This window comes from Bombus vancouverensis, chromosome 11 (genome assembly GCF_051014615.1).
Source record: "Bombus vancouverensis nearcticus chromosome 11, iyBomVanc1_principal, whole genome shotgun sequence".
Lineage (NCBI taxonomy): Eukaryota > Metazoa > Arthropoda > Insecta > Hymenoptera > Apidae > Bombus > Bombus vancouverensis.
The window spans coordinates 13,433,559-13,461,515 of NC_134921.1; the positions used below are offsets into that span (position 1 = coordinate 13,433,559).

A 27,957-nucleotide genomic window follows, 5' to 3' on the forward strand; every position below is an offset into this window, starting at 1 on the left:
CCGAAACACGTGTTGTTTGAAAATTTTAGATGCCACTACTCGATAGTAATATCGCTCGCAAAATATTTATCGTATCTTTCGAAGCCTTTTATTCGAGATGTTTACGAATGTCGAATATTATAGCCCTTTTATTATCACGTTTACAAGAAATTAAGACATTGTAAGACGTTGAAACAACTGGTGGAAAAATGAACATCTTGTTAGAAATATCGAACACGATGAGACAGTCGCTCTTAATTGATTAATTTATAATCGATTACCGTCAGAATAATGGTATCTGATGTGGAAAAAATGGTAGGAGGAACAGGAGAAAGCAAGAATGTTGGTAATCGTTAGGTGGCCCAAGGCATGCGTAACAACTAACCGACCGATTACACGGAAGTCGATTGGCAAACAATCGTTAGAGCCGATAGACAGGTTCTGGTTGCTTATTGAAGTCTCGTGCGTCGGTTCGTTTTATATGTATGTGCGTACTTTATCCGCCTCCGAAAGCAGTCTATCGATATAGTATCGTGATTATGTATGGCGAAGAAAGTGAAACGCGATGGAAATTCAGTCTAATAAGGTGAACAAAACGTGCGCCACATTACTTATTAGCGATAACTATCGACATGGCGCTAGAAAATAATATTACAGGTGAGATTAAAATATGAGAGAAAATTGCTCCTGATGTGTGTACAGAAATACAACGAGCATTAGAACACAGGTTCTCAAGATGCTAATAAATTTCAACGAATATTGCTAAAGTTGAAGTAAGAGCTTTTGTTGGCTATGTTGGTAAATTAATTATAACTGTAATTAGCAAGCGGGCGACCCGTTGTTTCTAACAGATTAAAGTTGATCACTATTTAATCTTTCATTAAGGAATCTCATTAAATCCATTCGCGTAATCTGTCAAATTTCCCATCGATCGAAAAATTCGTCGCGATTAAACTTGATTTTAGATTCAATTTCATAATCGCCAACGTATTCTTTTGATCGAAGTAATCGGAGTGGTGAAAACGATCGTACGAACGATATACGTATACTACGTTCGATAAACTAAAGTAAGCTTGAATATCGAGAAGCAAAAGTTACGTTACGTTCGCGATGGAAATGAATATGTTACGGGGAAAACGACGTTGGAAAACGAGTTTGACTCGGTGAAAGTAAAACAGAGTCGTTAGCGAAAATTTCATTCAAACAGTTTCGCAATATCATCGGATACTTCTAATTATTATTATTTTATACAAAACACGCAATTACGACGAAATTCATTACGTAAAATCCACTCCGAAGTTCGTAAATACGTATTACTCGATAATGGAATAAAACGACAAGCTCCTGCAGATCCTGATTAGTTGGTTAAAAATAAAATATTCAACTATGTGGTTATAGATTCTGTTTTCTTTTTAAAGAAATTCGATAATAACTTACAGTTCGATCTAGAACTGTGCTAACGAAGAAGTATAACGAGGAAAAACTATAACCAGCTATAAAGCAGCGATAAATAAAAAGGCTACTCCTTTCTCGTCTCAGGTTTTCAACAACTATAATTCTCTCGTAGCCGCCGATAAACGTTGGACAGTGTTTGAAGAAGTGAAACCTCGAAACTAGTCGAAAGTAGCCAGCCTCGTGCCATCCGTCCCGAGCGGTGGAATAGAAGTGAAAACGGAACGAAGTACGCTTCTTGTAAACAGTACTCGTCGTATCGAGCCGCGTGTGTGACATAACGGCGACACGACCGTGTTAGACGCTAATCAACGTGCGTGCGTCAATGTTTACGCGTTCGTCGTTACTTTCTCGTTCGAAGGAAATTCGAACGACCTACGATAAAGGGAAACAAAGTTCGTGCCAAATTCTTCGGCATCGCTATCAATTTGTACTCTCGATAAAAAGAGCAAACCGACTTTCTATGCTTAAAAGTTTGGAATCGTTACTAATGTTCATAGTTTACGAATCCTACGTTATCTCGTCTTTAGTAAGCTACGAATTAAGCGAAACGAGGCATTCGACGAGTACGATCTATTGATCAGCTAAACACGATGTTTTAATGCCGATATTTACTCGAATTTCTATTTCACCGAATAAAATCAACAAATGATATTCTACGACGTTTACATGCGCAACGAGAGTTTCTTGAGCGTTGTGCAAAGATTATGTTATCGTCTTGGCAGGGATATCGTAACGTGTTTTGTAACTTGTCGCTTGGCGTGCTGAATATTAAACTCACTTTACGATGCTCGCTGAGAACTCGCTAAAGAAAATTAAGTAACATCCTTACCATTTACGAATGTTCCTTGACGAAATCGGGGATCAATCGTGAAAACAACTTGTACGAATATCATGCTAGATGCTAAATGTTAAACTTCCAACAAATTTCACGAGTTTGTGATACGTAAAGAAAAAAAAAAAAGGAAAAAAGAAAAAGAGGAAAAAGAAAATTAAGAAAATGATTACTCGAAACGTTATAACCTATTGATATTTCTAATATTATTGCCCACTCTTTTTTACCTTTTTCATTGATATAATTTTTCGTTCATCCACGTCTGAAGCATTTAAAAGCGCGAATTAAACGATATTTCGTTCGATTCTAACGTACAGATTTCCGAGAGATTGACCACTCTTCGTTAAACGGAACGGATCCTTCGACATTGTGCACCACGATTCGTGGCAGGGACAATTCCGTAAGGAGATATTTGTGAAAGTCCGTCACCTACCTAGACATAGTAGAAAGTTCATTTCTTTTTTTATCCGGCCGGTTAAAAAACATCACATATATAGTACGTATTTGTCGAAAAGGGCACTACTACTCGATGAAAGTGACACGAGATACCTGAACGTATGGACCTTCGAAGCGTGATTTGGAAATACACGTGACTCATCAGAGTGGAACACGCGTGATGTATAGAGAATTTCTTCTTCTTTAACGCAGTTAATATTTAACGATAGGAGAAAATTTGATCGGTGGTAGTTGTCAAGTTGAAACTTTGGAGAACGATAGTTTATGTATCTAGTGATTCTTCTCCGCTCTGGATCTCCTCGTGTAAGTTTCCGCGTGAATCTACCGATGGGTAAGGCCATCGATGGACGAGCAACATTTTAGCAATAAAAATTCGGAAGACTCGGGGCGCACGTGCTTAGTCACGAAGAGTCATAAGTGAGACACGGGCAGAGCGCGTGCGACAATTCTCGCGTAATACCGGCTTAATATTCAGCGCAACGGAACGGCCCGATTACGAAACTGCGCCGCAAAACACCTGGTAATTCGATAATGATGTACGTGGCTGCGTGCAATGCTACGGGACGACACGCGGCGTCGAACCATTTCGAAATTGGAACCGAACGACTCTCGACGTCCGTGCACTCGTTTCCCAATTGCATCGAGTCTCGACGCTCCGTCGATCCTTCGTCCGTCGCGAATCAGCTGCAAACATTTTTCCATTTTTAATCAATGATCGTCCGTTTGAATATGGACTTTCTCGTTGCCGGTTTGACTCGTTACCGAATGCTTAATAAAATGAAACGACTGGCTGCGGGGCTGATGCGCGAAGCAGGTTTCTAAACGATACCGAATATTAGAATTCTCTTTATTAAATTCCACATTAGGATCGTGAAGTCGAAGATAGTGTTGAAAAGCTTTATAAAGTAACAATCAGGTTCTGTGTTTCGTTAATTTCTATATACAATCGGACAGCAACTAGCAACTAATCTTTTAACTTTATGTATATTTTTCAATTTATATGGCCATTATCTGATCGATAAGGACGAGTTGCAAAATGAATTATACATATTTAGCATTCACTTTGTGCCAAAGTAATTTGTAAAATATTTTCGTCTAATTTTATACAAGGCTGATCCTCAAGGCTGTGTAGTTCAGTGATTTCGACACTAACGAAATTCTCTTCACACGCTTCAAGTATGTTTCTCATCCTATTATTTCGTCACTAAAATTTCTACCTTCGAAACATGCAAATCACTGAAGAAGCACTTACCGACATTGGCAGCGCATCGAAGCGAAATTTCTATTTTACTCGTAATAAACGAGTAGACGACACGCGTAATCTTATTCTGGAAATATGAAACCGATCGATCCAATGGAATACAACGTATGGAAGAATAGAGTCTACGAATGAAAAATGAACAAGAATGTGTTATTTATTCAGCGGACACTCTTATTACGAATATTGGGAAATTTTTTACCAACGAAACCAGCAGACATTCTTTCTTTAAGAAAGGAAACCAAGAAATTATTTATTCAAGTGCATTCGATATTTCGAAAGAGTCGTAATCCGCAATTGAACGTTCGATATACATGATTAACAACCAGCGTAATTTGACACGCAGCGATCACAGACTCTTCCAATCATTCGAATGATTAATCTTTAAAATCGATCTCGAAGGACGAATCGATCTAAATATATCTATACTCAAATTTACAAACGACGCACTTTCTAGCATAATATTTCCTAAAACCTGTTTCGGTATTAAAAATTAACGTGTTTTTTTAACGACTAGCGTTTGTTGGCCAAGTATTAACAGCGTTTTCCATATTTTACGATCGATTCCAAAATCATAAAACTTATCTTTTACGAGCCAAAATACTACCAACGGAATATCTTTGAATAAAATAGCAAAATGTGTACTTTCGTACACTCGTGCAACATGTGGTGTTTATAATTTCTATGCGCAGGTACTTTCCTTTAAAACACGCAGCCAACTGTTAAGCAAATAAATAGATAAGACCTTAAACATGTAGATACTGGTAGATGAATGAACGAATGAATAGATGAAATTGACGATATCGCGGAAGTAGGTAAACGAACAGCTAAATAAACGTGTACACAAGACGATATGACAAGCAAGGAGAAGATTCTCGAAGTAAGAAAGTTGAATATTTAAATAAATGGACGATGGCTTAAAAAGCACAAATTTTTAATATCGAGACACCATTTCAGCAACCTCTTTTACCAATTAAACGCGTTTGTTTCGTTTCTGTGACGTTTCGCGCGATATTCGAACAAACGGCATCGTAATTCTACGGTAAAGAATCGTGCAAATATTATCTCATTCGGAAAAGCATAGAATCGTTTCCTAAGACCGATAATTCATTCCGTAATTGGTTCGACGCGATGGAATTTCCAAACTCCATTAACATTCTAATTTCAAGCGTAACGTGGCAAGAATAAACGGCGAATGCGCAACAATGCTCAAAATTCCCCTACGCGATTCGACAGACGCGATTTCCAGCGAGTAACTATGCAACGTTTACAATTACCTAGATGGAAAAGTCGGGATTCTCTGCTGACATGGAAAATGTATTCGCAGCGCTCAGTGGACGAGTTTACACGAGCCACGGAAGATTCCCAAGATTCTTGGCGATCGGCCAAAGACAATGCGAGGTAAAAGTCGCTCGTTCCCTCGGCAGCATCATCGTAGAGACCGAGAATTCGCAAATCGGGAGCCACGATTGCTCGTTTTGTTTTGGCTGCGTTTAGACCTGGCTCCGCTTCACTCGCATATAATTCTACGGCCGATCGTTTCAAATAAAATAATTTCCTTACGGACAACGGGCCTCTGCATTTAGATCAGCAGGCCGAGGGTTTTCCTCCTGCGTGTACTGGTGCGCACGCGGGAAAATTGCACGCGCGACTCGCCCCAGTGCTCCCTCATCTTCGCCATTTTCTTTTTATTCGGAGCATCCCTAATTCGGACCTGGCTTCGTGTCGTCGATTTGCCTGTACGATTCGAACGTTTCGCATTTCGAAATATTACATCTAAAATTGCATTGTATGATTGCAAATTAGAATTTGCTAATCATACAGGTTTTAGTTGTAATTCGTTTTGTTTTTCTGGCTGGTGTAGCCGAAGCGTAAACATCTCGCTTTATCGTCGAGAACTTTGATAAAATTTCAAGTTACAATAATATCGTAATAATTACAAGCGATAACTGTTTCAACACTCGGCGCTGCTCGAGTACATTTAATACGTAGAAACGATTATACAAATTGCGTAAACGTATCTTTCGCATTGACGCTTTCCAATTGCTATTCAACGTTTCCAAGGTAGAATTTTAATTTATATCAAAAGCATTATAATTACATCGTCACGGTACGACGTTATTACATTGATCGCAACTTGTCGATATCTCGAGTGTATAAGCGAGAGAAAAAATTAATTCCCAACGTCGTAGCGATGATTTAAGGTTACGATACGATTTAACGTGGAAATGTCAATAATTTTTCGATTCTAGATTGACTCTAGAAATAATTATATCGCGTTAAGATTTCTTTGTTTCTTTCTATGGTACTGTACGTATTATGGCTACTATATATCTAAAAAATGGACAGTACCCAACGTCGTCTTTTGATTCGTTTGCACCTAAAGCAGAAAATGCTATGAAACACTTACAGTGACTCGGTGAATTCTGAGGAATTGCGAAGATGGATAGGAAAATGTATTCCAGAATAGGAAAAGATAGAACGAGGTAACTAGAATGATGCAACTTGTAATTTACAGTTTTTATGAAACAGAACGATATGTTTCTATTGAAAAAGTATATTTACGAGACATGGTAAATTCCGAGTCGCTAATCCGCTTCGTTATTACAGGTTTTTACGCGTGTGATTTTATCAAGTAGCTGTATGCAGAACAATAAGGGAAAACAACTTATTGCGTAAGCTAGAGTAGCACTTTCATTTAAAAATATAATTGTGTCGGCAAGCTAGTTCTTATTAAGTCACTCGGTGATTCGCTGTACATTCTTGTTAAACTTTCTCTATCGTGCTTTCGAAAGAAATTTCAGTCTAATTCCACCGTAGAAACGATCCTTTTCCTAGAAAACAACTCCGATCGCATCCACGCGGACTAAGAAAAGTACGAGAAAAAAAAAAAAGAAACAAGGAAAACGCGCAACAGTGGAAACACCGCAGCAAAAACCACAGGGACAAAGGGTGAATTAAATCCGCTTTACGAGCGGGGTCAGCCAGACCCCGGAAGAGCGTGTAAGCGGTGGGGATTAAGGCGAGGCCATGCCAGACGACATAGCCAACATAATAAAAGTCAGTCCCCGCGTTCGATCGTTCGACGTGGCCGGGGACGTTTCTTGATCGTTCTCCAAAAGGTATCGGTCGTGAGGCGGCACCACGAGCCCGCGTTCCAACCTCTCCTCTCCCCATTTTGACCTTGGCCAGCTGGTTTCCCTGTTCCGCATTCTAAAAATATTTACCGCGCGTGGATAGCTAATCGCGATAAACAGCGATCCTCTTTTGTCCTTTTCCGCCACTTGTGCATATTAGAACCGTCCAGCTGTTCGATCGTCTTCGTACGATCGCAATGACTCTTCCTCCGTTTAGCGATACTTGAAATTTCCTCTTCGTAACATTCTATGTAAAGCGCATACTCGAAATTCGAAGCTCGTCGATTTACGTACACGATTTCGTTTACGAGAAAGAGAAAATTTGTTTAGTTTTGAGAAACTAGGCAATCGCGTTAAGAAACCAAGATAATCTATGCGTCCTAAAAAAATTATGATCGTTCGTTTTCTCGATTAGAAACGCAAGATATAATAACTGTTTCGCCGGACACGCCACGCACTTTTTTCTCCATGTTTCCGCGTCATCCTTTCGATTTCTCGATTATCGAGCTCGAATCTGCGAATCGGTGCACGATTATTTACATATGCGAGAATTATAAATAAATAGAACGATGAAAGTGTTACGATTATGACGAAACGAAGCGACTTCTTGAAATTCACTGACTCATACCATTCGACCCTGCACTCACGCGGTAATACGATTGCAATATCGTGCGCTCGCACGGCAATCGTAATAATTAGTCTGCGGATGTTTATGCAGATACGATATATCGAAATACGCAAAATATATGCGAGATAACATATAAATATACGTATGCAGAAAATACGCAATACGATACGCAAAATTCCAATATTCCAATGCTTACGCGAGAAAGAGGAAGGGATTCGTTCGATTCTCTGATAACGAATTAACGATTCCTAAATCCCCCTTATTCTTGTACCTTGCATAAAAACATGCGTTTGCATAAACTCGTGCGTAGTCTATATAGTAATTATAACGTAAGTTACGATGTTTCCCCTGATTTCGAACGACAATAAACACGTAGTAGCCATTTTTGATTCAATCGGTCGACAATAATTTGTAAATTTTCATTTCGGGTAATTTTCTTTGCATCGGAGGAAATGGACAATGGCGACATTTAAATTTCCTCGCTAGAGAAGAGGCGAGTGTTGCTTAATTGTAAGAGTAAAGGACGCAGATGCGTTATTCGCGAAGCGATCTAATAATCGATCGGATATCGTTTTATCAGATAGCAAACGGTCAACCGATACAAATCTATCTCCTTGCAAATTTCTATCTCGTTTCAGTCTATGGAAATCAAAGAGAATTCCTTTTCCAACCACGGCCTGCCACCCAGTTTCTGCTTTCAGTGGAACACAACCAGTTACGACGTCTCGTTTCGTGGCTGTAACCACGTAAACACGAGTAGCAATCCCGTCTCGTCGACATAAACGTCGCTCGACTTTCGCGAACTGCAAACGTGTCTTCTGCTGCACCGACGAGATTACATTGAAAGTCGCTCCGTAAGCGGTAAGTGGCCACTTTCAATTGTAACGGCAGAAATCTCGCGCAACTTTCCATTTTAATCTGGCATATTGTTCGGAAGGAGCTTCTTGCCTTCTTGCGTCTTCCACTTCGCTTCGAACAACCTACGATAATCCAGTGGTTGCCAAATTTATCAGGCTCCGCGTTCACCGCTCCGCTGCACCCTCCACCATCGGATAGTAATAAATCCGATACTTTCGTTTCATCTAAATGTTCGAAACATCGATGATAGATTTTTATTTTTCAACGACGTGTGTTCGACCTCGAATTTCTCTCTTATAAATTTGGAAAAACAAATTATTTCCTGAGATTACTCCGGAAATTATTTCCGCTAAATACACATCATTTCCACGTACAATCGAGAAATCAAGGAGAAGAAGTTCGAAGAAAGTACGCGTGGCTATAATTTTATTTGAGAAAACGACGTTTCATTTCTACCTCGACCCAATAGTATCGGCTTTCAAGACAAACCGTATCGAGGTTGTCTTGAAATTCGATATCGCTTGTTATACTTGATAGATCACGTGTGTCAACACGGTATAGAGCAAAACACCGGTAAACACGGCATGCCAAATACAATTTTCTCGATATTACGAAATGGGAAATAACGATTCATTTCGTTTCAGCGATAGTAGAATTCGTCAAGCAGAGAGTAGAATGGCGGTTAATTCGTAAATCTCGTAATTCCATTACACCAAATCGATCGACGAATACGCGCTGTGGTAGCCGGTATTAGAATAAAGTACTCGAGCTATCATGCGATACAATAAACGTTCATGTGCCTCTATAGGAAAATAGGTCGGCATAATAACGATTAGCAAAACTTGTTACCTTGTTATCTTGTAATACCATCGACGCCGCAACTCCACCAATTCGTTGTTATTAAATATATTCGCTTTGCTGTATTTTACTCTCCTTTGAATCACCGGGTAAAGACAAATTACTCGACTCGCGTATACTGTGTATATTACAAAACGGTATAGAATTCAACGGTAAATTTACATCGAAAGAACTAAATTATCGAATCAAACTATTTCGTCGATTTTCATCGTCGGAGCAACTCTTTAAAAGATCAGCCGTTAATCTCGTTGCAAAAAGATCGTATACACAAATGAAATTATATAATCAACGAATCGGTTCGAGCAAGCCGTACGATATCGGCTGATTTTCCGACGGCTGCGATAATGGAAGTAGCATCGGCTGTGACGATAATTGCTTAATTAGCAGCTCGTTGCCGCGCTTCTGTCTCTGCCGGTCGTCCAATTAAACTCTATCCCGAACTTTAATCGGTTGGATGCTCGGCTCTTTGTACAAAGCCCCATTCTAAAAACGCTCATTCTAAAAACTGGTAACCGTCCAGTTAAGCTTGTAAACGTCACCACGACGATAGTTGAACCGAACAACGGAGGGAACGCCAGTTTCCGCTTCGATGTACGACCTTAATTGTTCCTTATAATCGCGCGGTGAATTTAATTGTTTAATTAATTCGTTGTTCCGATGTCAGCCGCGTGTTCGTATGCTTGCACAGCGTTTCTTTTGATCCCTCTTGACCTCGCACGTCAACCCTCGATACGATCGTTTCGACTCTTGTATTTTTCGACCTCGATAACGTCCTACTCTCGTACTAGCCGCGATTCGCCGATTACCAACCATTATCGATCGATAATCAATTGGGAATGTTTTGTTTCGTCAACGGACGAACCAGGTTAAGCGCGGGAAAATATATGCGATTATCGATCAAAGTGGCATATCGCGATGCGTGTTAACGTACAATAGCAATTACATGGTAAGCTTAACGCGTCGTTTGTACGACTCGATGAAGGAGAAAGAAACTCGAGCTACGGCAATACCGATAGTAAGTTTATTCGCGGTAATAATTCGACGTAGAATCGTAGAACTGGTCCTTCTTTCGCATGGAAAATCCGTAACATGGAAAAATTCGTACGGTAGAGAGCGAGAGTTCGCGCGAGGCTCCGGCAATGGGCACACTTGAAAATAGAACCGAGTACGAGTGCTTGAAACTCTTCAAGGCCTCGGGCAAGAGGCCGAGAAGAGGCCGCCCGATTTTCGTGGCCAGGGCTACGGCATCCGGCATCCGGTTGCTCAATGTTTTTATCGCGCTTGAACGCGTACTTACATACACGACTGTACGAAAGAGCTATGAGCAACGAGGACTTTCGCTTTCGAAAGCTGCGCCACTTATATCGATCGACTTTCTTCTCTTCCGCCGCCGCTGATCGTTCCATCGATCGCTCGTTCTACTCCGATTTTACACGGCCCCCTAACGACGAATACAGCATGACACGTATCTTACGTAACGGTGTCGCTAAGCGACATTTTCGAAAGTATTTTCATGGTTTCATCGCGTCCTTAGTCTCGTCGCGCCGCTCGATCGCAAAGATTCGACCGCTTTATCTCGTGACGGAGATCCTCGCGACGAAGGCTCGTAGCGCCGTTTGATCTTTCTTTTCTGAAGAAAACGTATGCCTCGAGATAAATCACGGACAGCGTGGCCGGCCCGTAATAATGAAACGTTATAGAGAGCCGGCTGGAAATGGCAGTGAAGCTGAAGAAGCAACAAGAGAGGATAAAATACGGCCGAACGTCTGCCATTCAGGCTTCAAACCGGCGACTTCAGCTACCAGCCGAGCGAACGTACAATGTTCGCTTGTATTTTCGAGACCTTACCTTGCGTACAGACGGATAGAGAACGTACGGACTGTAATTTCCGTTTATTTTCAATGACTTTTCGCGTCCGCGCTGAGTTACTACCGGAAATTACCGTATTCCCGACTTCGGCGCGATTTCCCGCCATGATTTACCGATATTGTTTTAAACCGATATTTTTAACTTTCGCGTTTCAAATCTTCCGATGGCAGACGAATTTTCCCTCCATTCCGTATTATCCAGAGCGGTAATCGGTTGATTCGAACGTTAATCGGAAAAGTATGATCGAAGAGCGAATTTTTCCAGCAGTGTCTGAACTAGCGAAACTCGTCACGGTAGAGGTTTTAGGCTGCATGTAAAACGTCGTTTCCTGATCTCGTGGAAAATTCAGCAACGACTCGTACGTGTAACGATTTTACGGCACAGACCGAGAGCACAGAGATCGTCCGGCGAGACAAATAGAAATCTCGGTGCGTGCAATTACGATGCACGCTGACAGGCTACTCGATCACGTCCGCCGATACATCTTTCGTACTTTGCGCGTGCGTATTTTACGCGTGCCGCGTAATCTCGATAAGGCAATATTTTCAAACGTTCAAAATTATCCGTAAACAATTTGTTCCTTGGAAACTGACAATGACGAATTGTACGGCAAATGGCCAATCCACGTGTAGTGGAAGATAATTCTCAAGCAGGACGCCGGCTTTAATACGTTTTGATCGAACAAACAACGTAAAGTATACTTCTCGAGAAATACTTTTCATCGAAAATTCCTACCTGTACTCAACACGCGCGTGTTTTCTCTGTATGTATCACGCTATATGAAACCACATGGCACTTTACCAGGAAACGACGCTCTGCATTTTCTAGCCTGTATCTTCCACGACAGACTATGTAGTTCTTTGATTATATTTTATTATTATACGTTTCATTAATTACACGTAGCGTATATATCTAACGTGTTTATTTAACGTCAACCGTCTTAGAATTTAATCGTGCGAGAGTGAGAAGTGGGCAAAACAGCGTAACGATTAGGAAACGCGTTCGTTTACATATGAAAAGAATCGAGATCTTCGGATGTGGAAAGAAGGATTATTTATGGAAAATGAAAGGAATAAATTACCATAGTAAAGAGGAATGTCATCTCCGGTTATGGTAGCTTTTAACTGTTGCCCGTGCTCGGTCTGCCCACCGTCGTTTGCAACAACTTTCACTCGTTTTACGTTACTGCCCATATGTGAAATGAAACGTTGTTAAATGAAAAATGGTCTATAGTATAGTATTTATCTTGGTTATTTGGAGGATTAAATTCGACTAACGTAAGTTATCTCGACAATTAATTTCGACGGTTAAAACGTTGGCAATTTTGTAATTAAAATCGTAACGCTATGCATCAAAGCGTTAATCGAACACGACGTTTCAAACGATTAACGATGTTTCACCGACGATGTAGAATAATTTATACGTATCATATACGCCACGCACGCGCGTATTTATTATAACTCGACTAGTTGGATGGGAAAATATAATTCAAAGGAAATGGCCGAACGATCGTTTGGACTAGATATTCGGGGAAAAATTGCAAAGTGAGAAAATATTAGCATTAACGCGCAAATCGTATCTGACGCATCTCGTTACTTTAAACAAGCGAATCTTTCGCAACGTGCCGTTTCTCTAAAATCAGACGTTCGATCGATCGCTCATCGCGTAGCTAGCAAAAAGAGGCTGCTTTAAAAATTACCACGAACACGCGGCTGAACGTTGCTGACATTTACAGCATCGACCAAGGAATCAGGTAAAAGTCATCTCAGCGGCAAACGTTGCCCAATATATTTATCTCAATTACTCAATTAACTCGTGCGCGACTGGTACGTTTCTGCGCTCCTGTAATCTCTTCGTCTGTTTTTTATTTTTATTTTTTCGAGAAGTTGCCAATTCGAAGGGTTGGCAGGAGAGTGGTCGAGCACATCTCATGGGTCGTTAGACGATCGCAGAGCGGTGACATCGGCGAGACGATCGAAAGGTCAATTTTCCGGTAAAGAAGCAGAAGATGGTGCGAGCGAGGCTCGCCCCGAACCGCGGATTGCTGCAGATACGTATCGCATCCGCGTGTCCTACCTACGCGTAGCTACGCGGTCGCCGCCACGACGTAGACTATATCTCGCCGAAGATTCTTTCAACCGCCGCTTTTAAAGCTCCGTTACGACGAGCATTTCTATTCGTCGGAAAGCGTCGTTGCAGCCGTTACGCGGCATCGAATCATTCGTAAAAAGACCAGCACGCGTCTCGTCGCGTTGCCTCGCCTCGCCTTGTCGCGCCTTGCTTCGCTTTGGCGCGGTCCGTGGCCTGGAGCCGGTCGGTAATTTTTAAACCATCGCCACCAGCCGCCAGCTGTGCAGCTTGAAACTTCGTTTAGTTAATTGTAAATAGCTTCGTCGTGGACTGTCAATCCCTTCGCGACTGTGAACCTATGCGTAGCTTCGGTTCGAACGGACGCCATGGTCGCTGGATCCACATACGTACGGCTGTAAGTACTTTGTTAGATGCGTTCGATGTCGGTAATACGATACGTCGGTAATATGGTCCTTGCTTGATTTTTGGGACGCAGGATCGGAGCGATTGGACACGCGAATAATTCTCCTTTGCAATAGCTGCTAATGGCCCTTTCGATCGGATGAAATTCTCGAATAAATAACACAGAACCGTATAAAAACAAGAAGCAGACCATAATACTTGTTAATAGGCACGGAAATACGTGCACGCGATTAAGTAACGTGGTAACTTTAAGCGTCTTAAATAATCTTAATAATCGTGTACAAAAAAAAAAAATTAATTATGCCGAAAAGAAGGAGAAAGTGCAATAAATACGAGGCTAAATTGCAATTTGCTGTACGAAATTCAGGTGCGCGAAAATGCAAGTTTTAACCGAGCCACGAATATACGCGAACACCTTTTCTTTTTTCACCACCTGTTATTTACAATATGGAAAGTTAATTTAAGGTTCCAGAGAATCGAAATTACAAAGTCGCGTTCGATATTTCATTACTATGCTTTTACGAGCTTTTGCGGGTATTAACAGGAAAACGGCAAAAGAATACACGCGTATATCCAAATTGGATTGTATCGTTGTTTACGTGTTTTCGATCGATCTTTAGATCTCTATTTGCTGGATCCACGGCAAAAGGGCGGACGTATTATCGGAAACGAAGGAACGGTGAAACCATGAAATTCTACACCTATAAAGGCGGACAAGGCGAATAAAAGTATTTGTACATGACGTAGACGAATGATATAGTAGCGACGAAGTTAATTGATCAACTGGTTTGGTCATTAACCGCAATTTCGATTAGTTGCTTTCACAACGTTGACGCTCGTTACCGTTGCAAGTCGTAATTACGATGCCACCGGCACAGCATATAATTTTGAAACATGGTCGAGGTCGTGTCTACGTATCCCTACTTGAGAAACGCAAAGTTGAATTTCCTTCGACCAGAAAATCGAAACGTGAAACCGAAAACTGCGATATAAAAATGTATAAATACTCTATATCCATAGGTACGTGTAAACTACTTAAGTTTAGCTGTGTTTCGAAACGGACAATTGCCGATTACCTTTCAAATATATAGTCATCCACACCTGCGACACGTCCAACATATTTCCAGGCTTTTATATCGTTCGCGGCGCAGGTGAAAGAACTAATTAAATCGCACGGGTGTAGGTGTGTACAGGTGTAACCATTCATTTGGCTGATATACGAGAGGAATAAAGCGCGAACATAAAATATGGTGAAAGCAGGAATTGGACGACTGGAAGAATTTGTACAATCGAGTTTGTTGCTGTTACTGAGTTGGCACGAGCGGACAAGAAGCGGCGGGCACAGCGCCGAGAAAGACGCGTGCGTCGTCTTTGCGTCTCCTTTCGTATTCTCGCGTCTCTCGGCTGTTAATTTACATACAACAAAAGCAAGGTACCGAACGAGTCCTTGGCGGGTCAATGAAAGCTACGGAGAAGAGCGAAGAAGGGTGTCGTATTTTCAGCACGCAGTGCCATGCCGTCGTCTTTCTGATTCAACCGTGTTTTCCGCTAACACATCGAGTCTCCGTTCGCTCTACAGGGTGTTTCTGTTTTCCCGGTCGTGTTCGCCAAATGATCGATAATCGTTATTCGTCTTTTTACGCGAAACGATTAAACGAAACTATTTCGTGTCGTGATTCTAAGAGGCAAACGGTGAACGAATAAAACGAAACAAGGCAAATTCCGTTTCGACGCTTTGGTCGATAAATGTGAAATTAAATTCTCGCGAGGGATACAAAATGACGAAGGTTTACAGCGATCCTTTAACGATGCATCATCCGTGGAAATCTTTAGACAACACGATAACAAGAGGCCTTCGATAAGAAAATTCTACCGCGTGAATCCTCGAATAAAATGTAATAACACGTATGGCCCGAAGAGATTTAACGAATATCCGAACAAAATAATATACGAAACGCTTGGAATGTATTTTTAAAAGCGTCGAACCGAGGATAAAACGAGAAATCTCGTTCCTGCATAAACGTAAATAATTCCTTTGAAAAGTTTCCCTTGTTATAAATCCTTATCAGCGGTTTGTCGGCGATAAATTATAGCTTTATCTTCGAAATTTTAACTATTATTTCAATATGATATGTTCAAATTACAAAAGTAAAGTATAATTCCTAAAACGAATAAACGTATTAGAGCGATCTTACGACAAAAAGAAAGACAGCGTGTAAATTCATTTGCATCATATTTTACTTGATGCATTTCGGAGAAAGAAATAACGTTAACATGGGCAAAGAACTCAACGTTCGACGAATCGTTAGAGATTTACTTTCATCGGCGCTACTTTTATTTTTAGCTGTAGCACGTGATATTTGTATCCGTAAATACGAGCACACGTTTGTAAAGATTCCGATCGTGTAGAAAAAACGATAAAACCCGATACATCGTCGGGCGAAATAAAAATTTCATTTTCTTACCGTTGAAACTAATTTACAACTGCTAATTTATAACTGCTCTCCGAGAGATTCTGTTATCGATATACCGTTATCGTCTATCTGTCTTATCGCGCGTTGTTTAATACGTTAAGCTTCATTATCTCCTTATTATGTCGCGAACAGAACGAACGAATAAAACTCGACGCCACTCACCTTTTTACCGCCACATTTATTCTATTCCTGTTAGCGCTCCTCTCATTGTCATTGTAACGAAGGGGAACGCGAACTCAGACGCGGATGATAAGAAGCTTTTATCGTGGACAAAAGCGTATCTGTTGACTTAACTCCTATCGTACGACGGTTGTCGTAGCGTTCGTTCGGTAAAAACCTTAAATTATATCGCGGCCGAGGCAGAATTTAATAAGAAAGAAAAATAATCGATCGAAAGGAGGATAACTTTTGCCGAAAGAACGGCGTGTATGTCGCGATCGAAGTACTCCGTGGAAAAGTAAATTTTAACCGCATCGCTGTGTCCTTTCGTTTTACTTTCTTCGCAACATCGTTATTTTTCGGTCTGATTAACGGCACTTTCGATGTTTTCACTAAACGACAAGGTCTATACACAGGCGAATTCAGCGAATCGAATTAGAATTCTTCGGATATTCGCTAATAAATACCGAGACGATTTAGTCAGGCTATTGTTAGCTTTCTCAAGCCACATTGAATTGGAAATAGTAGAGTGTGGAGCGTAGAAGGGAGGGAAAAAACGTCGACGAGGAGGGGGAGCATTTTACGCGCATGTGTTTCATTAACGGAGTTTATGAAAACACGAGTTGTCCTTGTCGAGTGCATCGCACCCGCGTTCTGGCTTCGTCCTCGTTGTACTCGCGTACTACGTAAGCTTTGTTTTTTCCGAAAGAGCGCGCACACGCTCCAATGTTGCACAAAGAGGTGAATTATGGTAAGCCATAAAAAGACTCTGCTCGTCCCACAACTAATTCTGATAAATTGCCACGAATTTTTTTACTCGCTCTTCCCCGAAACGAACAGCGAACACAACGCTGCTCGCTTTTCTAATCGTAAGTTTGCGTCTAATCGTAATCTCGGTGCAAATCCGTATCGCCGTATCGAGCATATTCGAGTATATTTCGTAAAACGTAAACGTATACGTGAGTAGCGTTATTTACGCACAGAACTCTTTTTCTTTTTTTTTTTCTCTCTTTTGTCGCCATGATCTTCGGTGTTACGTCTATCGATTTCGTTGAAACGAAAAATCCAAGATTAGCGAGTGAAATGCGTTACGCGCAGATCGGAATAATAATTAAATAAAAGAGTTAGATTGGCAAAAACGGCGTAATTCACCGAAATCCGTGGTTTATTTTTTCACCGAGGTATTTATCATACGAATTGCACAATATAACGCGAGTCGTGACCGTTCGATCGATACTCCTCGACAAAGCTCATTATCAACGGCGGGCCTGGGTTATCAGAGTCGCATGGTAAACGTTGGAGTCCGCTGCTCGAGCCTCATACATACGCATAAACCAGTCGCTTAGCAATCGCCGTTACCGCGGCATTCGCTTCTCTTGATTTTTTCTAACCGCTGCCGTGTCTCCGAACTTGGTTTCTATTGGAATCTTAATGACTTTTAGCTGGATTTATCGTCTAGTCTGTCCGTACGCCGTTACATTGATTGTTTTTATCGCGTATTCAGCGAAGGCGTGTAATCGCGTCTCTCGAATAACTTGCGCGTCGATCGATCGTATAAAAGCCTGGAACAGGCGTGTCCTCGCATCGTTTAATATCGATCCGAGTATCCAAAATCCATCGTACGTCCATCTTCGATGATAAAATTCAAGCACGGTTTTCAGCGGAGTAGACGATCCGAAAATTTCCAGCGATACGAAAGAATTAGCGTTGCCGAAGCACGCGAAAATTAGATAGTTAAAGTCGGTTAAAGGGGATTAAACTCTTAATGGCATCGACACCAAAGCGCGACATTGTTTTCTGAGACGCGCAAAAACCTAGCTGTCCCAGTGTCAGAAGCGAAAACGTTTTTCTTGTCGCGCTTTACAAGCACTGCTGATAAATCCACATTTTTCACCGACAAGTGTCCCCCGTATGTTTAACTTGCACGTATGCTGCGCAGAAGCTTCTCTTCCTCTCGCTGCTTTCCTTTTTCCCCTCTTGTTTCCTACGCTTCTCTCCACTTTACCTTCTGCTTTCTCGTGTCGTCAATTTTTTCCTTTTATTTTCCGCCTCGTGTCCTTTGTTTTATTTCGTATCGTTCGCCCGTATAGCTCGACGACGCTTTAACTCGGCTCTTTATCGCCGTTTCTTTCTCCGATTACGATAATTCCGAATTTACGTCGTACGCGTCAACGAATATGCGTAACGAATAAGATAAAACGGCCCATAAGAGATACGAAATAGGCGTTAGAACGCGTTAAAATCCACAAACTTTGCGTTGCGTACGACGAGAATCGAAGCGTTAAATAGCGAGTATTTGTATTTCTGCAGGAGTAAACGCGCACGCAGAGCCAACACGCATTCCGCTTCCTTCCCCATTTCCATTCCCCTATGGCTTCCTTATTTACTCCCTTTCCTACTCACCCTTTCCCTTTCTATTCTCCGTTGCTCCTTTCCACGATCCCTTCCTCCTTCTTCAGCCTCTCTCGGCTCATTTACCCTTTGACTTTTTCCTTTTACTCTCCCCCTCTCCTCTTCTCCTTTTTTTACCATTATCCCTCTTTTTCTTCCCTCTCGCTCGTCCCACGGCTCCCTACAACCGACTCTCCTTATTTACTCGCCCTCCTTCTCTTTCCCACAACTTATCAACCCATCCTCCTCGTCGACCGTCTCTCATCCTCGCCCACCTATTCGCGTTTCCGTCCTCTTCTCTCTTTCGTCTTTCACCCGTTCCCCCGGCGAAACTCCGACTCGATGTTCCTTTCACAACACGCTTTCATCCTCCTCGACCGGTCTCCTCTTCTCTGTCCGACCCGTTCGCACCCTGTCCTCCTCTTTCACGCGTTGCACCCGGTTCGCGTGCTTCTTTGTGCGCTGGAATCGTGCTAGCGCTCGCGCGCGCGCGCGCCTGTGTGCGAGCGCGTAAAATACACGTGGGTGTAACTCCAAATGCCCGGTGTACACATGTACGGCCAGAGTTTATGGGTATATTTTCTGTACGATGAGAGACGAGAGAAAAAGAGAGGAGGAACAGGAGGAGGAGGAGGAGGAGGAGGAGGAGGAGGAGGAGACAGAGTCCGCCTACCGTAACCTTGCACCGTGGAGTCAAGTGTTGCCAACCACGGTAACTTACCCCGTAACCTAGAGCGATGAAAAATATCTCGCGGACGGATCAGCCCCCTGCGTCGCAGGTAGATCTCCGACGAGGAGGCGAGGGTCCCGAGTAGAACGGTCGGAAACCAGAAACGAGTCTCGGGCCCCCTTTAACTTAAACTTAAGTACGACGAGCGACCCACACCGCTGATCGCGGGTCCACGGAAACGTTGGATCGAGGGATTTCTTGCGTTACGAGCTGACTCGCGGTCATACAGGGTGTTGCGAGTGAAGCGGATGAATTTCAGGCCTTGTGTTTCGTACCTCGCATCCGATGATACGCGTATAGAGGTATATTAGAAATCGATCGATCGTACGAATGAAAAAACGGCAAAGCGAGGGTAGAACTATCGGACTTTTATCATCCGATACGTCTTGTCCCCCGATCGTGTCGGATAAATGGAGTTTTACCGTATCCCGATGCTTTTGTTTCCGCAGAAAACGACAAAACGTATAGCATCGTTAAAAAGGATAGAGACGGTCTCGAAATCTTTGAAACGTCTCCAATTTCGGAAGAGACACGCGTTTCGTCTATTATTACGCGCATATTCGTTTAATTTCTCTAACGAAACCTCACTCCGTCCATCGTTTCAAACGTCGCGGCTTGTCCCGGTTGCGTGAAACCTCCTGTATACCGTATACTATACGACACATACGCGTAGAATTGTTTCGATGGTCGGAAGTACGTTGGACGAGTCGACAAATTTAGGCGAGATAGAACTCGATCGACGATTTCAACGTACAGCTTGCCAGTTTGCAACGATAAATTCTCGAAACCGTATTCACAGGTTGTATAACTGTAAATATTTGTAATTTGGCGCGAACGTAACGAACGAGTCGGAATACGATGCGCGTCTTGGAAAATATCCGTCGTGCGAGCGCGATCGAACGATGCAATCGTCAAGACACGTTTTATTGTATCACGCGTTCGTTCACCCTTCCTCAATCTCCTTATCTTGCTTATCCTAACTTCGTCGTCGTTGTCGTCGTCGTCGTCGTCGTCGTCGTCGTCGTCGTCGCCACTCTTGCCAGTGATCTTCACGCCGATTCGAAGTATCGCGATTACATTGAATTTTATTCTTCGTGGTCGCGTTTTGTCCTATCTACGACGAAATAATTAATTCTTATACTCGCGGCAGAATCGACGACGAATCCCTGCGCACGCGAAACGATACGATCGATCAAACGAACAGAGGCTTAAAAACCACCGTTGAAGGTTGAAACTACGATCGAACGAATAATTCGATCCATCCAATCGTTGGTCGAATCGTTCCTAAAACGTAGATATATCATCGATTGGTACATACGTAATTCGTGATGCGGCGAGCGGCGATCGCGTGTCTCCGCGCTGCAACGGCTGGAAAAACGAAGAAACGAAGGATCGTAGTCGGACCGGTAAAAGGTAAAAGGAAAAACGAAAAAAGGGGAACGGTGGATGGGACAAGTATATTTGAAAATGTAACCGAGTTGAGATCCGGTGGCTCGGAGACGAGAGAGAAAGGGGAGGAACGGGATGAAAGAGAGGAGCGGAGAAGGCTACGAGGAGCAAAGAGGTGGAAGAGGTGGAAGAGGTCGAAGATAAAGGAACAGAGAAAATCGTCGGTGGAAAGAGAAGGTGGGAGTGCATTGTGATAGAAAAAGAGACGAAAATAACGAACGGAATAAGAGTATAAGAGGAGAGGGAAGTTATGCATTGTATATGCTTTCAGGCAAATCGGAAAAGAAAAATAGAAACGTTACGAAAGAAGGAGAGATCGCTTGCTTCTGCCGGCGAGAAGAACCGAGGGGAAAAAACCGAAGAGGCAGAGAGACAGAGAGAGATGCAGAAACTCTTTCTATTATCTATCTATTAATAAAGAAGATTCGAGTAGACTCGGTTCGTTAATCTATTACTTCGCTTGGGATCGTTCGAGCCTTGGGAACGAAGAAAATCGCTCGATACGTGCTCGGACGATAGGTCGGCGGAAGGAAAGGAACGGGAAAAATGGAGTCATCAGTCGTCTGATCCGAGATCGACGATTGCGAGAGGCATTTAAAAAACAGCTAATCATCGTATAAATGTTTTACGCGACACACGTACATTCTATTCCGTGTACGATTAAATAAAAGGTTGGATCGAACGAAATAATATGGAAATACAGAAGAAAGGACTCTTTGTTCGTTGTAAGTAACGGGGCTACAGCTAATCTGGATATCGAGCAGTCTTGTGTCGCATAGGACGAAGAGATTCTTAGCGGTAGAAAAGAAATTGAAATTAACGTATGTACAAGTTGACGATACAAAAGACGAAACAAAGCGGAGAAAGAAATCACGTACGTATACATGGTATATCGCGTGCTGTTCGATCGAGAGAAGCGTCGAGAAGAAGGGCATGGAAGCGAGAAGAAAGGAGGAAACGCGAAAGAGGGAAGAGTAGAAGAGAGAAGAGAGAGAGAGAGAAGAGAGAGAGAGAGAGTGTGTGTGTGTGTGAGAGAGAGAAGAGAGGAGAAAGAAGAGAAAGACGAAGGCAAGAGGGAAAAACGATCGACTATAGACGCACGGTTGCGCGAGAGACGGAGAGGGAAGGAAAAGAAAGAGAAAGCGGGGGAAAGCGAGACGGACGAGAAGGACGCGAGAGGAACGAGAAGAGAGAAAGAGGAAGGTGGAGGGAGGCAGAGGCGAAGGTAAGTCAAATGTTAGCGAGTGCACGGCGATGGAACGTCTTTAAGACCAAGGAGGGACTTATATAAGAAAGCAAGATGGCAACCGGTTGTCCCTGAGCCACGACCGGCGTTTATTTGCACATTTTTATCTATTTTTCGAGCCGACCAAAAAACTTCGCGCAACCAGTTCGCCCGATGGCGCACATGGGCGCTCCGAGATGCCGAGATTTTTCTTTCCCATGGATGGACGCGTTTTTATTGTCACCGAAGGTGTCACGCCATTCTCCTTACGCACTCGCTTTTATACGAGCTTGTACCATCGGAGTCGAACGCGCTCGATTTTCCGTTAACACCGGAAACGGTTATTCCAATTTTTACCCATCTACGATCACGCGACTTCGTAGATATTTCGCGAAATTTCTGCGACTCGTGGTACGGCTCCGAATAACGCGGCGGTACGAGCCAGACTACGTTCGATAAAATATCGCAGAACGACAGCTATGGATAACAACGATAATAGATGTTAGATATAGTAAAAAAACAAAAAAAAAAAAACAAAAAAAAAACGAAAACCCATGGTTCTAGAATCGAGTTGAGTTTATCTCGCGAGAATATCTCGCGATACTACAGAAAACGTCACATCGAATCTGATACGAGATTCTTGGTTACTTGGTGCAAATCTTGTACAGTCCTTGAACGGACAGTATTATTCATTCCATTTTTACAGTGATGAAATGGCCATTTAAATGTCTCGCGTTATCTTGTTTCTTGCTTAAGTAATAGCAATACTATTCGTATTTAACGAGGTTGCATGTTTTCGCATTAAATCCACTGTTTAATGGCTCTTCTACTTAACGTAAACTCTATATCGCTTCGACCTGATATCTTCTGTATGATTTTATCGAATCTACCAGATTCTTGATTACAGACTAAAAACTAAAAACTATCGCGTCCCTGTACTTGCAATTGCTTCCATTTCTAGTAACAGGTTGTGGCAATTTCCTCCATTTCCGAAAGCTTACGAAATTTCCTTTCTATTCTTTCGAAAATCTCGATGGAATTTTTCTTTCAACGCGATAAACGGTCCAACGAATTTTGTCTCAAAGTACGATACGTGTTTCGCTTGTCGATCTTTTGGAAATGTTTCTTTCGCGAACGTTTTTCTATTCCCGTAACAACGATATGTCGCCTCGTTGCACCGATGTTTGCATTTAACGAAAGAAGATCACGAGACGCGTCTGAAACTTGGTCGTTCGAAACATAAGATTCGCGGTATATCGGCGCAATCACGAAAACCATAAATTGCGAGAGCAACGAATGCTCGAGAGAGTCGATTAAACGCGTCAGCTTATCGTCCATTAAAATCTCTCCATCACAGGCCGAACCGCGGTTCGCCCGAGAAAATAAAATTCAATTAGGAGAATCGGTGTATAGCCCCGATCCATCGCTGATTCTAACTACGTAGGTGCGTAGTGCAATGGAACGAGACGAAACGTAACTTATACTTTCGCACGGCCGAGCTCTGCGAAGGAAAGGACAAAGTTTCCCGTGGAAAATTAGCGAAGAGAATGAAAGGATGGTAGTACGGTCATGGTACTCTGTGACCGATGCCGGCAGATGTCCATCCGGTATCATTTGCATGGGCATCTGTGGAGGTATCGAATGTCCCGTCGTAATTTTCATTCAAACACAAATCACTCGTTGGTCGCATGGCGTATTATTGAAACAAGCAATTCGCCCCCTTCCGACGTCGCTCTTTTTCACCGTTTATGTCCGAAGGACCGTACGACCGATCGTTTGCTCCTCGTGTTTGCTCACATGTGACTGCAACGTCGTGAAACGACGTATTTGCCTCGCCGACGCGCGCCCCGTATACCAGCTACTAATAAAAAATGATCGACTATAGAGCATATCGGTCGGTTCGATAAGGACGCGTCTTGTTCCTCGTTATTTGCATCAATCGAAATTTCAATGAATTTTCACGAATAAAAAGTTCGCGTTAAAGTATACATAAAGATGTTCGTTTTCCCAATAAAAAAAAAAAAAAAATAATCGACTTTGAAAATAAACGATCCGTTTATCAACTGGTTTAGAGAGAAGCCTATCTAACGTACGTGTAAATATACGATCACTGTCGTATGATGGAGAATAAAAACGAAAACACGAAAAACACGCTCCTTACCGATAATTTTAATCAAGACGTTCGTAGGTTGTACCTTTTTTATAATTTCTTCGAAATTCCGACACGATACGTTAGGTATTTCGATTTTTAGAGAGATCAACCTTACCGAAATAGAAATGTTCATCTTTAAAGTTGAAAGTTTCGACGCGTAATCCCTACGCAATAAGCAGAAAGTATGAATAGGTAAAAAATATCTTCCTAGAGAGAGTATGTGAGACACGCGTAGAGCCTCGGCGTGTTTACTTTCGAAGGACGTTGTCGCGCTACAAGTACCTTAATCTGCCAGTATCGCACGTTGCATACATTCTTATACTTTGGAAGATAACGAAGAAATAAAAAAATATTTTACGTTACGTTCGTTCGCGTTGCAGCTTGTTGATTATTTCCACTTCGATCTTGCGAGCTAAAACAAGACAAGAAGTTTGTACATCTATTTGGTCGACTAGAAGATCTTGAACGAAGATACAGTCTCGTTCGCTTATCCTTAAAGTTACGCGAGCTGGCAAAGAATCCAACAAGATCTTGCAACTCGATGCCGATTCGCGACGATATACCCGTTTCTCGATAAATTTTCCTCTTTGGATCGCATAAATCAGAGTACTTCTCAAACTCTTTTACGCGTGTAAAGTTATACTAGATTCGCAAAGTTAGATTCAAATAATTAACTACGCAAGGAGCAATGCCGAACTGCTAATTAAGCTCGTTACGTTCTCTTGACGCGATCGACGTCTCTGGTCGATGTCCTTTGATGCTTTACGTGGGAAACCGAAGCACGCGCTACGATCGCCTTCACTCGACACGATTTCACTCGAGTCTTCCAAAGCGAAATGATTTCGAGTAAGAAGAACGTTTAACGAGCAAACGCTCGCGCGTCTCGGTTCGTCGGTGGAAACGGAAAACGGAGACACGTTCCTACGAATATGCTTACCAATTACGTCTTTGTAAATTTCTCCCGATCTTTCTTTTCCTCGTAGCTCCAGTTTCGTCCGCGATCATCGAACTATCGTCGCGTCGTTGTTCGATGGACAACCACTTCGTACCGATCTATCCATTTTAACGCGATCAGTGCGTCGGCATTTCGCTTGTTTTCTTCCTCTGGGGATTGACTGGAGCACAGCTCGACGATGTTCGAGAACAGATATAGCGAGAGATAAGCGAGATACACGCAATACGTAAAAAAATATAATTTTAGTATAAAGAACGTTTTCTATTGCTCTAAAGTCTATTGCTCTAAATAAATAAATAACAATATTTTGGTGCTTAATAATACCGTGCTACTTAATTTTTGTCATGCATTAATTACAGGCTTTTTCAATGAAACGACAAACGCAGATAATCCGTTTACGTCGATATAAAATATCACGCAAAAAGTATTTCGTTTCGCGTAATTCGCGCATCGTATTTCGACCTCGAAGGTATCGCCATTTTACGCTCTTACTCACACTTGTCGCACTTTTACGTCGTTTATTTTCCATGCTTATCCAAATAAACGTATTACAACACGAGATAAATGGCACGTATAAATAACTCGTCAACATTATCAGTTTTCTCGTAAAATGAAATATTTTCACGGCAGACCGGGTAAATATCTCTCTTTCTCCCTCTCTCTCGTACACGCGTACGATCGAAAGTTTGTAGCAGCGTCGCAAGTACTGGAGAGAATCGAATCGAAACTGGCAAGAAATTACTATATTACCAGCTACGCTCCTCCGATATTATTCGCATTTCCTATCCCATAGCGACGAGTAATTCAATTTTTAATGTTTCTCTCGCGACCAATTTATTAACGTTTATGAATTTCGCCGAGCTTATAGCGACATTTATTTACATACGGATATTACAGATACTCGCCTTTTCCTTGCGTTTCTCACGAACCTTTTTACAAACGCATAACCGAAACTATCGTTCCTGCCAAATAATCCAAGTCGTATCGCGCGGCCCGATCCTACGAAGCGCAGTTCGTTCGCGTAACCGCGTGGACGAATCTCGTTAATTCTAATTCTGATTTAACGCAATAAATCAGCGTAGCCGTAGCCGCTTCCTTGGAAGCCGATGATCCGCCGCGGAGCGACGAAAACCGCCACGTAAGACTTTAACGCCCTTTTTCGCGTGACGGGCAAATTGCCGATCGATTTGGAAAGTTATAGCGAACCGTGATGCATATAGCTCGTCGTTGCGATATTTCTACCGCAAAGAACACGTTGTCAGAAATAATGAAACGCTCGGAGGCCTTAAAAACACGTTCCGATATTTTTTTCATGGAACGTGTCGATGTCGCGTGTATCTACTCTCGAGCAATTAGGTTCGAACGTGTTGGAACTCGGAACCGTGGAGAGGCTATTTTCGTAGCAAACAGTTTGCTCGATTTGCAGAACCGAACGCGGAGTATTTGTTACGTTAAATTTTAATAGTTTTAAACTTGTATCGGTTTCAATAATTTCAACGACACGTTGGTAAACTGCAAACTCCCTTTGTTTTAAATTCGAATTCAATTTCTTGCAAATTCCTTTTCGGCTGTGTTTTTCGTCGTTCGACTTAACCAATGGTTCTACGATATCGCTTCAGAGATACGACGACAAGCGCGATATCTCGCAGTCGTTTCGAACGTTTCCAGAGACCTGGAACGGTAGAAAGGAAAGAAAAAGTTGCTTCTAGGCGCGAAGGAATCGGTTAGTCAACCGATAGTGTAGAGAAAATATTTCCTTCGAGTGACGCTTGCGCGCAGAATTAACGCGTCGACGGTAGAGGCATCGAGATTGTAATACGAACCGAAGACGACGAAGGGTTAACGAGCGTTTCTTTGATCGTAGCTGAACGAAACAGAGGGGATAGGACAAAAGAGAACTGGACAAGGAAGAGGGAAAGATGGAAAGAGAGAAAGAGACACGGAGCCGAGAGTTTAGCTTCGCAGAAATCGACGGAGGAACCGGGGTTCTTTTTCCTCGGCACCTTGGTAACCGAGTAACCAAGTAACCAAGCGACCAAGTAACCACGCGGCAAAGCAGCATTCGCGAGATGCACGAGGGGAGAAACGGCAGATAAGCGCCATAGTAGCGATCTGTCGGCGAGGAAAGAAAGAAGAGGCAAGTTTGGTGGAACGAGGAGAGTCGTTCGGTTGATGGAGAGGGGGGGGGGGGCTGGAGGCGGTGGAGGCAGAAACGCCAGAAGAAGAAGAAGAAGAAGAAGAAGAAGAAGAAGAAGAAACCGAGTGGAAGAGGTTAATGGCCTCTGACACAGTGGTGATAAAGGGGCAACGCAGCGGAGGCGAAACCGCAGAGAATTCGAACCGACTCTGTAGAACACGAGATGAGTAGAACGTGGAACCTCTCTTGGCAAGAGGAACACGGAGCTCTGTAGAGATGACGCCGATAAATATTTTCTAAAGCATCGTCGAACAACGACGACGCGATCTTCCTTCGAGATCGCAGCGATCACGGTGGCAGATATTTGTTCAAAGCTGGCTTAAATATTTCCAGTTTCCATAGATGTTAAAAGCACGGTTTATCGCTAGAACCACCAAGCATGTCCAAAATAACGGAACGATA

The 27,957-nt window shown here is 42.5% G+C and overlaps 1 protein-coding gene and 1 long non-coding RNA gene across 8 annotated transcripts in view; one reads left to right on the plus strand and one right to left on the minus strand.

Moving 5' to 3' along the window:
• LOC117154683 (putative methylmalonate-semialdehyde/malonate-semialdehyde dehydrogenase [acylating], mitochondrial) overlaps positions 1-27,957 on the minus strand; it is a 35,165-nt gene that overhangs the window by 6,428 nt on the left and 780 nt on the right. Inside the window, exons 1-2 of one of the 7 annotated variants that reach the window (XM_076622722.1) lie at positions 25,341-25,632; positions 24,767-24,815 (exon numbers count right to left, since the gene is read on the minus strand). The exons of 1 other annotated variant lie outside the window; for it this stretch is intronic. In XM_076622722.1, the coding sequence (XP_076478837.1) occupies positions 24,767-24,815; positions 25,341-25,408 (117 nt within the window). In that variant the 5' untranslated portion in view covers positions 25,409-25,632. Of the gene's footprint in view, positions 1-18,859; positions 19,004-20,895; positions 22,725-24,761; positions 24,816-25,340; positions 25,633-27,957 lie in introns of those variants that run through there. 5 more of the 7 variants (XM_076622728.1, XM_076622721.1, XM_076622723.1 and 2 more) reach the window with 5 other exon arrangements.
• On the plus strand, positions 352-27,519 carry LOC143303348 (uncharacterized). The gene is made up of 3 exons (XR_013059533.1): positions 352-636; positions 8,384-8,606; positions 27,223-27,519. It is a non-coding gene; the product is annotated as an uncharacterized LOC143303348 (long non-coding RNA).